This window comes from Nerophis ophidion, linkage group LG06 (genome assembly GCF_033978795.1).
Source record: "Nerophis ophidion isolate RoL-2023_Sa linkage group LG06, RoL_Noph_v1.0, whole genome shotgun sequence".
NCBI lineage: Eukaryota > Metazoa > Chordata > Actinopteri > Syngnathiformes > Syngnathidae > Nerophis > Nerophis ophidion.
The window spans coordinates 43,722,515-43,739,464 of NC_084616.1; the positions used below are offsets into that span (position 1 = coordinate 43,722,515).

Below are 16,950 nucleotides of genomic sequence, written 5' to 3' on the forward strand. Positions count from 1 at the left end.
TTAAAATGTTTTATCGTTGCCCACCCCTAATATATATATATATATATATATATATATATATACATATATATATATACATATATATATATATATATATATATATATATATATATATATATATATATATATATATATACAATTTTTATATATTTGGGGTGTGATAAAAAAAAAATAATAATAATGTTTGATTTTTTTGAATCGAATACGTTGTGCAATTCAGAATCGATTTTCATTTATATATATATATATATTAGGGGTGCGGGAAAAAATCGATTCAAATACGAATCGAATCAAATATGTTGTGCGATTCAGAATCGATTCTCATTTTTTTAAAAACCTAATTTTTTGAATTTTTTATTTATTTATTTTTATTTTTTTATCAATCCAACAAACCATTACACAGCAATACCATAACAATGCAATCCAATTCCTAAACCAAACCTGACCCAGCAACACACTCAGAACTGCAATAAACAGAGCAATTGAGAGGAGACTCAAACACGACACAGAACAAACCAAAAGTAGGGAAACAAAAATGAATATTATCAACAACAGTATCAATATTATTTATAATTTCAGCATAGCAGTGATCAAAAATCCCTCATTTACATTATCATTTGACATTTATAAAAAATAATAAAAAAGAACAATAGTGTCACAGTGGCTTATATTTGCATCGCATCTCATAAGCTTGACAACATGCTGTGTCCAATGTTTTCACAAAGATAAAATAAGTCATATTTTTGGTTCATTTAATAGTTAAAACAAATTTACATTATTGCAATCAGTTTATAAAACATTGTCCTTTACAATTATAAAAGCTTTTAAAAAAAAAACTACTACTCTGCTACCATGTCAGCAGACTGGGGTAGATCCTGCTGAAATCCTATGTATTGAATGAATACAGAATTGTTTTGAATCGGAAAAATATCGTTTTTGAAAGGAGAATCACGTTGAATCGAAACAAATTGATATATTATCAAATCGCGACCCCAGGAATCAATATTGAATCGAACCGTGGGACACCCAAAGATTCGCAGCCCTAATATATATATATCCATCCATCCATTTTCTACCGCTTATTCCCTTTCGGGGTCGCGGGGGGCGCTGGCGCCTATCTCAGCTACAATCGGGCAGAAGGTGGGGTACACCCTGGACAAGTCGCCACCTCATCGCAGGGCCAACACACATATATATATATATATATATATACATATATATATATATATATATATAAGAAATACTTGACTTTCAGTGAATTCTAGCAATACATGTTCGTATATATTAATTTTATTACATATATACAGTATATATATATATATATATATATGTATATATATGAAATAAATACTTGATTTTCAGTGTTCATTTATTTACACATATACACACACATAACACTTATCTACTCATTGTTGAGTTAAGGGTTGAATTGTCCATCCTTGTTCTATTCTCTGTCACAATTTTTCTAACCATATGCATGTAAGTAGATGGCAGTATTGTCCTGTTTAAGAATGTCACAACATTGCTGTTTATGGCAGATGAACTGCTATACTGTAGACGAATACGTGACTGCTGTTGTTGTGTGTTGTTACCACGCTGGGAGGACGTTAATGAAACTGCCTAACAATAAACCCACATAAGAAACTAAGAACTCGCCCTCGATCATTCTACAGTTATAACGTCATTGGGCAGGCATGCTGTTTATATTGTGGGAAAGCGGACGTGAAAACAGGCTGCCCTCACTCAGGTCCGCATGGAGCTGGAGGGGGGCGTGGCCTCCAGCGCCGCCTGATTTTCGGGAGAAAATTTGTCCCAGGAGGTTTTCGGGAGAGGCGCTGAATTTCGGGAATCTCCCGGAAAATTTGGGAGGGTTGGCAAGTATGCTCAACGGTGTTCCACGCCATCGTCTGCTGGGGTGGGGGGGAGCATTGCAAGAGACAGGAGCAGACCCAACAAAGCAAACATGTGAGCCGACTCCACTTTCGGCCGCCCACTGGCCCGCTAACTCGGCCAGTGTCCAGTCCGCATGGATGAGCGAGGATGCGTCTATTTAGACTGCGGTGTTCGATACCTGCACCCACATTTGCACATATAAACAATTTAGAATCTAAAATTAATTCAATTTTAATACATTTCTCACATAGTGTGTGTGTATGTGTGAGGGTAGGGGGACAACGACACGGTGCAATGGCAGGGGGGAGGGGGGTGAGCCTGAGGAACATGCTTTATCAGTATCATACAGTATTGTGCTCATTGTAGTCATTAATCCCGACTTCCTCATTTTAATTAAAAACAAAAAAAAAGCACAACTTGTTTGATTAATTTAGTTTTTTTTAGGTGAAAGGGTTTTATATACTGATCCATTTGAAGTTCATTTAATATATTTTTTATTATCATATAGGTCAAGCCGCTCAAAAATGTTATAGTTTAAGGTCGTTGTTTTTTTTTTATTTCAGCCAAATAGATGCATTTTATGTCATTCTTGTTACAGGCCAAAATAATAGTTAATAAAAGGAATTATTTTTTGTAAGTTGATCTTTCTTTCTTTTTTTTCTGTTTTTTTCATGTTAATACGAATACAATGTCATGCAGAGACAAACTTATAACAATTTTAAAGTCCAATAGTGTGGTTTATAGTCCGGCAGAGAGTGTTTTCTTCTTTGGGATGTGGTGGACAGCTGGAGTATGCAGATACATACCACACAGGCAAGAGGAGAAAAGTATTCATAATTATTGATCAAATTACACAATTTTAAAGGATCCTTGTAACAGCTAACATTATATGAAGTATTTCAATACATTACTATAACACATGCATACATATTGGATACACATTTGAGGTTAACAAGTTATGTCCCAAGACAGTCGTGTAAGTCGAGTTTCAGTGTGAGTGTTTGGTGCCAGCGGGGTGAAAAATATAGTCAGGAAGAGTCATGGATGCAAAGGATTCTGGGTATTTATTATGTTGCGTTTATGTTGTGTTACTGTGAGGATGTTCTCCCAAAATGTGTTTGTAATTCTTGTTTTGTGTGGGTTCACAGTGTGGTGCATATTAGTCAGAGTGTTAAAGTTGTTTACATCACAATCTTCAGTGTAAACTGTATCACCCAGTATGCCTTGCAGTCGTGTACGTGTATCTGCGGAAGCCACATACAACCTGTTGCTCTACTGGCATACAGTTTGTACATGTTTTAGAAGTCTAAGCCAATGGTTTCATAGCATGCCCTTATTATTGTTATCTGGGTGAGCACCAGCACATAATCGCTAAAACGGTTGCGGCTCCCATTGTCTTCTGTATTTTGTGAAAAGGGTCAAATTGGTTGCCGACCACTGAAATAGTGTAACAGTATATACAGTGTGTACAGTATAGGAGGCATCTAATATTAAGGTATCTACAGTTTTTTTGGCAGTTCAGTAGTGACAGTAGTATGAACAAAGGTAATGGAACAATATAACTTCTTTATACTCTTGTTTTTACATTATTTTTACATTACTTACAGTCATTAAATGGAGAGTATTGTAGTCCGGTAATTACAGTGGTAAGTAAAGTGATTCTTGTGCGTGCGGTTTTGAGCATATTTGTTGCGTGTTTAATTGAAGCTGTATTAATTAATTGTTAAAAATCTGGGGTTTTCTCTCTGCTTAACGCAACTTTTCAGCTTCTTTTCCGTTGTGTTCACGGCCATATTTTTCCGAGTCCGACTAACAAATATACACATCATTAACCAACTGCCACTCCCACTGTTTCTCCTCATCGTGCCTGCAGGAATGCATGGTAGTGTATTACACAGGCAAAGAGAACTAGTTGGGGGATGTGATTAGAACTTAATGGGCCCACAAACAAATCCAATTAGCGGGTTTTGTCTTGTGTGCAATGCTGGGTGATGACGAAGCAAATTTGCATCTCAGCTTTTTATTGGCACAGTCCACAATATCCTGCCGCATTTTGACAAATCTTCTCAGGGAAGCAGTTCTATTTTAGACATAGTAACTGTTTCTACAGATGATGATGAACTACTTCTAAAATTAACGCTTAAATTTTTTTGGTCTTATTCTTTTTGCAATACAAAGGGAGAGGGATGGAGTGGGTGAGGGCACAAGTACCCTCACAAGGGACCTATTACTTCTGTTTCCATGGTAACTGCTGCTTGGTTGCCACGTCGCCATAGGAGCCAGGTTTCCTAAGGAGATGTGTATGTGTGTGTGTGGGTGTGTGTGTAACCAACAGAGGTCTTGTTTTCACCCCCAAAGCGCTGCATTAACAAAAGGTGTGGTTTTCTGTAAAGTCTAAATAATGTGAAATGTGTTTTGCAGCATTGTAGGCCCACACTGTTAGATATCCCACTCTACAGGGAGCAGTTATTTCTTGGGTTTATTATGGTGTTACTTCTGTCTTTAACTCCCTTGTGTTGGGAAATGTGGGTACAAATGTAATATTGTCCAGGATATCAAATCAAATCAAATCAAATCAAAACAAATCAATTTTATTTATATAGCACATTTAAAATTTACCACAGGGGTTGCTATGTTTATGTCCGGGTATAATATGTTATGGACAATCGTTATGCCCTTTTTCATCTTTTATAGTATACAAACGTTTGTACATTAATCATATTTTGTCTGCAACACCTAACCATTTACTGTGTACAAACCCTGTTTCCATAAGAGTTGGGAAATTGTTTTAGATGTAAATATAAACGAAGTACAATAATTTGCAAATCATTTTCAACCCATATTCAGTTGAATATGCTACAAAGACAACATATTTGATGGTCAAACTCATAAACACTTTTTTTTTTTGCAAATAATCATTAACTTTAGAATTTGATGCCAACAACACGTGACAAAGAAGTTGGGAAAGGTGACAATAAATACTGATAAAGTTGAGGAATGCTCATCAAACACTTATATGGAACATCCCACAGGTGTACAGGCTAATTGGGAAAAGTTGTGTGCCATTATTGGGTATAAAAGCAGCTTCCATAAAATGCTAAGTAATTCACAAACAAGGATGGGGTGAGGGTCACCCCTTTGTAAGCAAATTGTCGACCAGTTTTAGAACATTTCTCAACAAGCTATTGCAAGGAATTTAGGGATTTTACCATCTACAGTCCGTAAAATCATCAAAAGGTTCAGAGAATCTAGAGAAATCACTGCACGTAAGCGATGATATTACGGACCTTTGATTCCTCAGACGGTACTGCATCTAAAATCGACATCCGTGTGTAAAGGATATCACCACATGGGCTCAGGAACACTTCATAAAACCACTGCCAGTAACTACAGTTGGTCGATACATCTGTAAGTGAAAGTTAAAGCTCTACTATGCAAAGCCAAACCCATTTATCAACAACACCCTGAAACGCCGCCGGCTTGGCTGGGCATGAGCTCACATAAAATGGACTGATGCAAAGTGGAAAGGTGTTCTGTGGTCTGACGAGTCCACATTTCAAATTATATTTGGAAACAGAGGAAGTGGTGTCCTCCAGAACAAAGAGGAAAATAACCATTCGGATTGTTATGGGCTCAAAGTTCAAAAGCCAGCATCTGTGATGGTATGGGGGTGTATTAGTGCCCAAGGCAGGGGTAACTTACACATCTGCGAAGGCACCATTAATGCTGAATGATCCATACAGGTTTTGGAGCAACAAATGTTGTCATCCAAGCAACGTTACCACGGACGCCCCTGCTTATTTCAGCAAGACAATGCCAAGTCATGTGTTACAACAGCGTGGCTTCATAGTAAAAGAGTGCGAGTACTTTCCTGGCCCGCCTGCAGTCCAGACCTGTCTCCCATGGAAAATGTGTGGCGCATTATGAAGCGTAAAATACGACAGTGGAGACCCCGGCCTGTTGAACGACTGAAGCTCAACATAAAACAAGAATGGGAAGGAATTCCACTTTCAAAGCTTCAACAATTAGTTTCCTCAGTTCCCAAACCTTTATTGAGTGTTGTTAAAAGAAAATGTGATGTAACACAGTGGTGAACATGCCCTTTTCCAACTACTTTGGCATGTGTTGCAGCCATGAAATTTTAAGTGAATTATTATTTGCAAAAAAAAATAAAGTTTATGAGTTTGAACATCAAATATCTTGTCTTTGTAGTGAATTCAGTATAATATGGGTTGAAAAGGAGTTGCAAATCACTGAATTCCGTTTATATTTACATCTAAGACAATTTCCCAACTCATATGGAAACGGGGTTTGTACATTTGTTTATATCTACTGCATGTGTGTGTGTGTGTGTGTGTGTGTGTGTGTGTGTGTGTGTGTGTTCTGGCAATGCTTACTTAATGGGGACATTGCTCTGTTTACACAGTCCCCTTTAGGGGACCTCTGACGGTATGGGGACGAAAAAAAAACAGGTCCCCTAAAGGGAAACATTTTTCAATGATAGTCAGATCCACTCTGAAGTGATTTTTAAGCTTTGGCCCATAAAACATGTTTACTGGTTAGTTTGAGTGTGAGACATTTGCTTAGCAGCCCCCTCATTGGGCTGTAGCTGGTAAACTTAAGTGGTGAAAGTTCCTATAAGAGGACAGCTGTAGTCCTGTGTTCTGAGGATCATGTCATATTTAATTTGAACTTTTTTTTTTTAAATGGTCCTCAGATGTACAAATGTGTGTGAATTATGCAAAATTATTTAAATTTGGTCCCCATGAACCATATTAACTATTTTCCCCCAGGGACCACAGTAAGAATGATCAGCACATTACTTCATCAATATAGAGATTTAAAGACATGTATGAGCTAACTTGGCAGTGGCCATTTTACCTTTTTTATGCCTCTACACCCTGTAGAATAGAATACAATAGAATAGAATAAAAAGTACTTTATTAATCCCTGGGGGAAATTCAGCACCACAGTTCGCTCACATTAAACTATAATAATAATAATAAATAATTAGTGGTGTAACGGTTACACAAATATTTCGGTTCGGTACATATCTCGGTTTAGAGGTCACGGTTCGGTTAATTTTCGGTACAGTAAGAAAACAACAAAATGTAATTTTTTGGGTTATTTATTTAAAAAAAATTATCTAATGTTTTTTTTTTTTGGGGGGGTTATTAATTGGGCTTCACGGTGGCAGAGGGGTTACTGCGTCCGCCTCACAATACGAAGTTCCTGCAGTCCTGGGTTCAAATCCAGGCTCGGGATCTTTCTGTGTGGAGTTTGCATGTTCTCCCCGTGAATGCGTGGGTTCCTTTCGGGTACTCCGGCTTCCTCCCACTTCCAAAGACATGCACCTGGGGATAGGTTAATTGGCAACACTAAATTGGCCCTAGTGTGTGAATGTGAGTGTGAATGTTGTCTGTCTATCTGTGTTGGCCCTGCGATGAGGTGGCGACTTGTCCAGGGTGTACCCCGCCTTCCGCCCGATTGTAGCTGAGATAGGCGCCAGCGCCCCCCTTGTCCCCAAAAGGGAATAAGCGGTAGAAAATGGATGGTTATTTATTTACCAAATTTGTAAACAATGGCGTGATCCTTTTAACATTGGGAACACTATAACAATTTTGCCCACGTTAATCCACATTAAACTGCCTCAAGTTGTTGCTTAGATGAAATAAAATGACACAACTTTTCTTCTACATATAAAAAGTGCAACATTAAACAGTTTCAAGACAACTCATCCTGCTTAATTTATTACAGCATTGGGGAAGCCTGTAGTGGATTTTTTTTTAATGTAAATATTCTATTTGTATCAACATGTGATAGCAGGGACCCTGCCATTCAAAACTAGGCTGCTACATTACTAATGATTAATGTAACTATAGCTGAAAAATAGTACAATAGCAATAGGAGAGACTATTCAACCCTAAAAACCATGGAGTTCATGTAGGCTTTATGATGCACTTACATTATTATATACATGATCAGAGACAGAAACTCTTCATTTAACATAATGTCCTTTTTTGCTGCTTCAACATACCTCAATCATCACTGTCCGTAACACGCACACACCTCAAAATGAGCTAACGTTACGCTAAAAGCTAATTAGCCTTCACCTAAAGCCAGGACTGTTTCTAGAAGGTCAACGGGTTCATAGTAATGTTTAGAAAGTAGTTGACTTGGAAGTGTTTGGTATAATTTGGGGAGAGTCCGCTGCTCCCCTGCTAAAGACCTATCTGCTCGACGCTGAAGCGCTGACTAGATGCGCTCTGAATATGCATTGCTGATTGGCTTGTTATCGCTACTGTTGTAACCAATCAGATGGTTGTGTGGGAGGGACAATGCAGGGTGCTGTGCAGGAGACAGAGGCAGAACGGAGCGGAGCAGCTTGTTAAGACTTTAGCATAGGCGGCTACTTCATATGTTCGTGTGGAACTCGTTCGGTACTCCTCCGCACTGAACCGGAACCCCCGTATCGAAACGGTTCAATACAAATACAAGTACCGTTACACCCCTATAAATAATATAATTTGTATCACATATCATATACTGTATATAAAATATAATAGATGAATAATATAAATATATTCTACATATATTCTACATTCAAGTACAGTCAAGAAGGAGCTAATGCATTATACATATATATATATATATATATATATATATATATATATATATATATATATATATATATATATATATATATATATGTAGTATATTAGAAAGGGTGGTCCCCACAAGTCATGAGCAAAAACTTGGGCCCCATTCCATATGATAACCCGTATGTGTGTGTGTGTGTGTGTGTGTGTGTGTGTGTGTGTGTGCGCGCGTGTGTGTGCGTGCGTGTGTGTGTGTGCGTGCTTGTGGTAGAAATTTGCCAAGGGCCAAACGCTGCTGGACATGGTGTGTGGCCATCTGAACCTGCTGGAAAGGGACTACTTTGGCCTGACGTTCCAGGACCCCGACAGCACCAAGGTCTTGTTGACACATTCAAATACTTAAGTGGGAAGATATCACTTTGCAAGTCTGCAATATTGAAATTCACACGAGCTGGCGACTGATGCATTGTATTAAGAGAGCGCTTGAACATTTGTTTAGAGCAGTGGTTACTCAAACTTTTTTTCACAAAGTACCACCTCAGAAAACACTTGGCCATAAAATACAGTAGCGTTGTATGCTTAAATATTAATTTAAAACAAGGAAACTGTTTTATTTAAGTATTTTTAATTATTTTGGCTACTGTAACATTACACACTGTTTGAACAGTAAGACTGTGTTTGAATATTTAATTAAGTGAGTCATTGGCATACCACTTGATGGAACCTGTGTACCACAGTTTGAGAATAGATAGATATATAGTACTTTATTGATTCCTTCAGGAGAAGGAAAATAAAAAAAAAAATCGGTTTGGAGGAAATTTAGTTAATTGTATTGTACATGTTAAGTTATGTTCTTTGTGTTTAGGCTTTTGAGGGAACATATAACAAATATGTCAATGAAAGGATAAATAAGGGGTTGTAAATATTTGTATTTGATCTACTGGGAGGTTTGAGATTGCAGTTCAGATTTCACACATTTTTTTGTATTGAACTGAGTTTTTATGAAGTTATGACTTTTTTCCTATTTTTTGTTAAGGTGTGGAGTTTGAAATTGCTGCCATTACCTCAATTGATTGATTGATTGATTGATTGATTGATTGATTGATACGTTTATTGACATTGTAAATAATTGAAACCATGTGATGCTTTAAAAAGGCAAATGGATGGCACAAAAAGTCAAAAGGTTTCTTTCCATTGTGGTCCATAATAAATCAATAGTTAATAGTGCAGCACAGAATTTTAAGAAACAAGGCATGTATAGATAGTCCAACGCCACATAATGTGCCTAACTTGGAGCATGGTTTTATATTAGCAGGAGCAAATTGCAGAGGCATGTAACAGAGACATGACCAGACTTAAATCATAATATAGATGGACTATTATGTAAAACGAATATACTGTGTTAAATTAGATTAGCATAAAGACATTGATATCAATATAAGCTCTTATTTAGTATAACATTATTGCCTGGTTGTATTTGCCCGTGTAAATTTACAATCACATGGTTTGTTCTTAAGGCAATGAAAATAGGATTATTAACTCAAAGTGCAAGACGTTGAATTCAGACTTCAGTGACTTAAAATGCAAGACATAGAGTTTGAAAATAGTATCAGATAGAATGGCCTTTAACAAAAAAAGGACCCATGAAAGCTGATGGTGACATTAAGCAGAAGGAGCTACGGTACATTCGATACATTCATACTTTGTAGCTGCAATATTGATGTTTCCTGCCTTTTATAGAGCCCTTTGTCTACCTTTTCTTGAGCCTTTTGTCCACATTTTATTTGTAGCAGGGATATATTCTTCCTTCAACACAGCGAGGCATGAGCAGCAACTTAAAAGACGCACTTATAATGGGGTCTCTTGAAAATATGACTGAAGGGTTTTTCTGATGTCAAATCACTCAAGAACGCGTTGTCTCCTTTTTCTCTATCAGAGTTGGTTGGATCCTTCCAAGGAGATTAAAAAGCAAATTCGTGGTAAGTGCTGAATAGAGATAAGGGATCCACACATTTTGTAACGGATGTGTGTGTGTGTGCGTGTTTATAAGTCTGATTAAATTATGAACTTGACGGCTTACTTGAAGGCAAGATAAGTCAGTTCATTATTTAAAAAAGTGACCGCCATGAGACCAACACTTATAAACTAACAATTACCAAGCGGTGTATACTTCTTGGCTAATAGAACAAAGTACCTATAGGAGGATGAGGGGTGAACGGGTCAATTCATTTGAGTGGAGGTGAACTGAAGGCTAAACATGCTGGCAAAGATTCCACCGAACAGTAAATGTCAATTTAGTTCAGTACATAACAGTTGGCCTCACCATGTAGGTTAGACATTTAATTAAATGGAATTGATGGACTGAGGAACGTTATTGATTTACATATTATTCATAGTGGGATGGAAGAATATCCCTCGTAGTGATTTAGACTCTTGTTTCAGTGTCAGCAGAATAATGCTTCCAAAAGGTCTTGTCATAGTGAAGGTCTTTATGGATGTAGCTTGATTTCCCATGGCTACAGAGAAAACAACAACTAACATGCTGAGCGTGAATAAACAACGCTATTGCTCTATTTTACATTAATTGTTTCAACAAACTAATCAACACAATTGACCAAAATCTTACTCGCTAAGAGATGAACTGAACAGGTTTGGGTATATAGTAAATTATCTGTATTTAAAGAATAAACAGGTTATGCTAATCTGTCCACAGTTGGTTCCTGGATTTTGGGATTCTCTGTTAAATTCTACCCTCCGGACCCATCTGTGCTCATTGAAGACATCACCAGGTTGGTTTAAAATTTGACACGTTTTGGTTTACTGCAGTTGTTCAAACCCTACATTATTTTGCAAATGATGCCGGATTTGCAACTTTGTCCAGCGGATTAAACATGTGACAGACCCAGCGTGTAAGTCCCTTAGAAAGATTATGTGTGGTCCTGTGAAGGACACATAAATAATAAAACACGACAGGTAGGGGTGCAAGGATTCATCTTTGTTGCTGACAACACATTACACATTACAGTGTCACAGTTAACCTTAATACATTCATAACAAATTCGTAAAATCACAAGCTGATGCAATGTGAGAAAATCGCAACTTTAGCGCAACATTTTGGTAAAAGCTGCTTTGAAGTCAGGCAATAAAAAGCTTGCAAAATCCTGTGGGGAGTAGTTGTTCAAACAATATTCAACAGGACAACATACTGTGACTTAGATTTGTTACAGAAAAATGACACATGGGCAGAGTAATCCATTTCAAAGAACAGTACAGTACTACTAAAGTCAGGCAAACTAAACCAAATGTTTAAAGCAGGGGTCGGGAACCTTTTTGGCTGAGGGAGCCATACAAGCCAAATATTTGATAAAGTATTTCCGTGAGAGCCATATAATATTTTCTTTAAAACTAAGTACAACTAAATGCATGCATTTTTAAGTAAGACCAACATTTTTAGAGTATAATTAGTCTCTTATTCTTATTGTTATTCTGAAGCTAACCAACAATAAATAAAATACTTCTTACCATTAATGCGACTTTTTGAACAGGTGCGGTAGAAACCGGATGGATGGATTGAAATGCATGAGAATATTTTATATTTTTAACGTTATTTTTGACACTGTGATTACCAGCGGAATTATTCATTACTTACCGTGTTAAGCAATGTCAGCTAAGATTTATCTGAGAGCCAGGTGCAGTCATCAAAAGAGCCACATCTGTCTCTAGAGCCATAGGTTCCCTACCCTTGGTTTAAAGTCTAAGTATCAAATTTCATTTGAGCAAGATCATTCCAAGTCTCACCATATGCCCAAGCTAAATTGACCCAAAGCCTTTTTTGGGTCGCACACAATCACGTTGAATATTGTCTGTCATGTTTTGGGTTAGGTTTTATCCCTAACCCACACGTGCACGCCGTGGCGAAGTGGAGGAGTGGCCGTGCGCAACCCGAAGGTCCCTGGTTCAATCCCCACCTAGTACCATCCTCGTCACGTCGTTGTGTCCTGAGCAAGACACTTCACCCTTGCTCCTGATGGGTGCTGGTTAGCGCCTTGCATGGCAGCTCCCTCCATCAGTGTGAGAATGTGTGTGGAGAATGTGTGTGTAAATGGATAAATGTGGAAGTAGTGTCAAAGCGCTTTGAGTACCTTGAAAGTAGAAAAGCACTATACAAGTACAACCCATGTATCATTTATTTATTTATCTCTAAGGCTCTGACAGATGGCCACTACAGTTGGCACAATGACCAGGTGCTCAAGGCAGTTGCGAAGAGTTGAGCTACAGTCATCAGCATCAGCAGACATACACATGCTCATAAGAAGGCTTTTGTGAAGGCTTAAGAGAAGCTTTGTGCATTTACAGAAATAACAACAGGTCTACTTCACACAGCTTCTGACTGGCAGCTGCAGGTTGACGTGGGAAAGCAGCTCAAATTCCAAGCCTAAATAGCAAAAATATCACTCTGGCCAGAAATGATCATCACCTTTTTGAGGTCTGACCATGGTGGCCTATTAGAGATTGGTAGTCGAAGCTTTGCTTAGTCCTCCCTTGGCCGGGTGGGACAAGAGCAGCCAAAAAGAAGACTTAGGAAATACAATTTGCAATCAAAGCCGCAGACAAAGCCACAAGGAGGCTTTGCAAAAAGGTACTTGATCCGGGCTGCTGCTAGGACGCAGGTCAGGGCTTGATCAACCCTGGCCGGGTCACCTGGGTGAGCGTGGAGTTTGTAAGACCTTGTCTCTGACCTCAGACTACAACACAGAAGATACAAAACCAGTACATACAGAAAATGTTTCGTTTAAGTACGGGATTTGGGCTCTTTCAAAAAATATCTATTTATTTGTTCCAATCCAGAGGAAAATTAGTCCAAGATGAATAACACAATTTATACAGATATTTAGATCAATTTCTGTGGAATGTGTGGCTCTGGTTTACTTTCGACATGTCCAACTCTATTTTCAAGTAATTTATTATTAAGTAGATTAGCTATGATTATATCCACACTCTGGCAGCAGGATTACATCTCGTTTGGAAATAAATACACGAAAATGTAACCGCTCTGTATTTTTGATAGTGCATTCCATAAATCCAATACACAGTCCAGATGCAGATGTTCGTCACCAATCCAAGAACATCTATCCATCCATCCATTTCCTACCGCAGATTCCCTTTGGGGTCGCGGGGGGCGCTGGTACCTATCTCAGCTATAATCGGGCGGAAGGCGATGTACACCCTGGACAAGTCGCCAACTCATCGCAGGGCCAACACAGATAGACAGACAACATTCACACTCACATTCACACACTAGGGCCAATTTAGTGTTGCCAATCAACCTATTCCCAGGTGTATGTACTTGGAGGTGGGAGGAATTGGGAGTAAGACCATATATTTTTTTAACTGATTTCGGAACTCTAAATGGGTGAATTTTGGCATATTAAACGCCTTTCTGTTTATCGCTCGCTCAGCGACGACGTCAGAACGTGACGTCACATCGGTCGTCAACGCCATGTTTCCCTACCACATCGAGTCAAATCAGCTCTGTTATTTTCCGTTTTTTAGACTGTTTGCCGGTACCTTGGAGACATAATGTCTCGTCGGTGTGTTGTCGAAGGGTGTAACAACATGATCATGGACGGATTCAAGTTGATTTACGTAGAATGTGCATCGATTAGCACGGCATGCTAATCGATGCTAACATGCTATTTAGGCTAGCTGTGTGCATTATGCCTCATTTGTAGCTATATTTACATCCAGCCTTTCCCCCCATCCACATTTAATGCCAAACAAACACTTACCAGTCGACGGATTTAAGTTGCTCCAGTTTCAAGAGATGTGAAAGTCCCTCGTTTGGTTTTTACCGGCGGTGCTACGACATAGATGGCAAGAATGTCTGGATATCCTGCGACACTCAAAGCAGATGCATTCCCAACGATAAAGTCAACGAAATCACAAAGGTGAGTGTTGTTGTTATTGACTTATTGATCCAGTGTCAATGCGAAAGTCCTGATCGGTTGGTCTGCACATTTTACCGGCGATGCTAACGCAGAATAGCGTTAGCATGGCCGAATAGCGTCAATAGCTATTCGCTCAATAGCTTCAGTTTCTTCTTCAATTTCGGTTTTGCTATCTGCCTCCATACTCCAACCATTTGTTTCAATACATGCTTAATCTGTTGAATCGCTTAAGCCACTGAAATCCGAGTCTGAATCCGAGCTAATGTCGCTATATCTTGCTGTGCTATTCGCCATTGTTTGTATTGGAATCGCTATGTGACGTCACAGGAAAATGGACAGTGGCATCACAAATAACAAAAATCAAGCACTTTAAAGCTTTTTTTAGGGAATTTCCGGGAGATGTAAAATTTTGAAAAAAAAATCAAAAAATAAAATAAGCCACTCGGAACTGATTTTTCTTGGTTTCAACCCTTCTGAAATTGTGATAATGTTCCCCTTTAAACCGGGATAGCAGGTCAGTTCTATGTGTCATACTTGATCATTTCGCGATATTGCCATATTTTTGCTGAAAGGATTTAGTAGAGAACATCCACGATAAAGTTCGCAACTATTGGTGCTGATTAAAAAGCCTTGCCTGTACCGGAAGTAGCAGACGATGTGCTCGTGACGTCACGGGTTGTGGAGCTCCTCACATCTGAACATTGTTTACAATCATGGCCACCAGCAGCGAGAGCGATTCGGACCGAGACAGCGACAATTTCCCCATTAATTTGAGCGAGGATGAAAGATTTGTGGATGAGCAAAGTAAGAGTGAAGGACTAAAAAATAAAAATAAAAAAAAAAGGCTACAGTGGGAGCGATTCAGATGTAATTAGACAAATTTACTAGGATAATTCAGGAAAATCCCTTATCTGCTTATTGTGTTACTAGTGTTTTAGTGAGATCATATGGTCGTACCTGTACAATCTGAGGGTCGGCCCCGCACTTTTCTTCAGCACCAGTCGACAGTTGGTGGCAATGCCCATCTCTGCCCTTTGCAAGGGACCCTCTTCGAAACACGATCTTTCGAAATGATCGCTGCATAATACACTGTACTTTGTGTGTGTGGTCCAATCCAACCGTGTTCGCTTGACCGCTCTGTTCCATAGTAAAGCTTCACCATCATCTTTCGGTAATGTAAACAATGAAACACCGGCTGTGTTTGTGTTGCTAAAGGCGGCCGCAATACACCGCTTCCCACCTACATCTTTCTTCTTTGACGTCTCCATTATTCATTGAACAAATTGCAAAAGATTCAGCAGCACAGATGTCCAGAATAATGTGGAATTATGCAATGAAAACAGACGATTTATAGCTGGGATTGGTGCTGGAACAAAATATCTTCTATAATGCGTGACAGCGCGCGCACGCGTCATCATACCGCGACGTTTCGGCAGGATACTTAGGCGCAAAATTTAAAATTGCCATTTAGTAAACTAAAAAGGCCGTATTGGCATGTGTTGCAATGTTAATATTTCATCATTGATATATAAACTATCAGACTGCGTGGTCGGTAGTGGGTTTCAGTAGGCCTTTAAGCTGGAGCCATCCATCCATCCTCCCATTTTCTACCGCTTGTCTCTCTCAGGGTCACAGGGTTGCTGGAGCCTATCCCAGCTGCATTCGGGCAGAAGGCGGGGTACACCCTGGACAAGTCGCCAGCTCATTACAGCGCAAACACAGATAGACAGAAAGCATTCAGATTATTATTCACACACAAGGGCCACCAAATTTTAAAATAAACAAATATGTTGACATATATTATCTGCTATAAGCCGCAGATAAATACCGGCACAAAATATATTTGTAACATGGCTGATCAAACAACACAGAAGTCATCGTCCTGGACCCACAAGCTGTGGAAGCTAGCTCTCCAATCAGCTTAACAGACTCAGTAACTCCATGGTGACGTTTTGGTGAATTTACAAACCAGAAACAATACAAAATAAATGTGTTAGCATATTTGCTCATGCTAACAACGCTAGCTTGATAACATTACGATAGCATGTACCAATATGCATTAAAACTCCTACAGACATCAGACGTGGAACAGGTTAGTACAGGGGTGGGCATTACGTCGATCGCAAGCTACCGGTCGATCGCGGAGGATGTTCCAGTCGATCACAAGCCAGGCATTAAAAAAATAGACATAAAAATGAGCAATCATCAATCTTCACCAAGACTTCACTTTCGGCAGTTGTTTGACATTCTCGGCACCCGAGGATCTTGTGAGATGACGTTGGCTGCTGCAAGCTCATTATTAAGAAAAAAAAAATCACTGACAGGACGGACGGAGAGAATCACTTTTTATTTCAACAGACTCTTGGGCCGTACCTGCTGTCAAAACTCTAAAGACCAACTGCACAGTTCCTGACTTCACCATAAAAGACCGGCTTCTTCCTGCCTGTGCTAACAAAATAAGAGTCTCAGAAAGCTAGCGTGCACAAGCTAGCAAGCTACGGAGTTTGATG

The 16,950-nt window shown here is 38.9% G+C and overlaps 1 protein-coding gene across 1 annotated transcript in view; it reads left to right on the plus strand.

Annotated features, from left to right (window-relative positions):
• The window catches only part of si:dkey-178k16.1 (band 4.1-like protein 1), a 130,047-nt gene that overhangs the window by 71,888 nt on the left and 41,209 nt on the right, over positions 1 to 16,950 (plus strand). Inside the window, exons 4-6 of the mRNA XM_061903852.1 lie at positions 8,764 to 8,868; positions 10,429 to 10,471; positions 11,206 to 11,281. Of these exons, the coding sequence (XP_061759836.1) occupies positions 8,764 to 8,868; positions 10,429 to 10,471; positions 11,206 to 11,281 (224 nt within the window). The remainder of the gene's footprint in view (positions 1 to 8,763; positions 8,869 to 10,428; positions 10,472 to 11,205; positions 11,282 to 16,950) is intronic.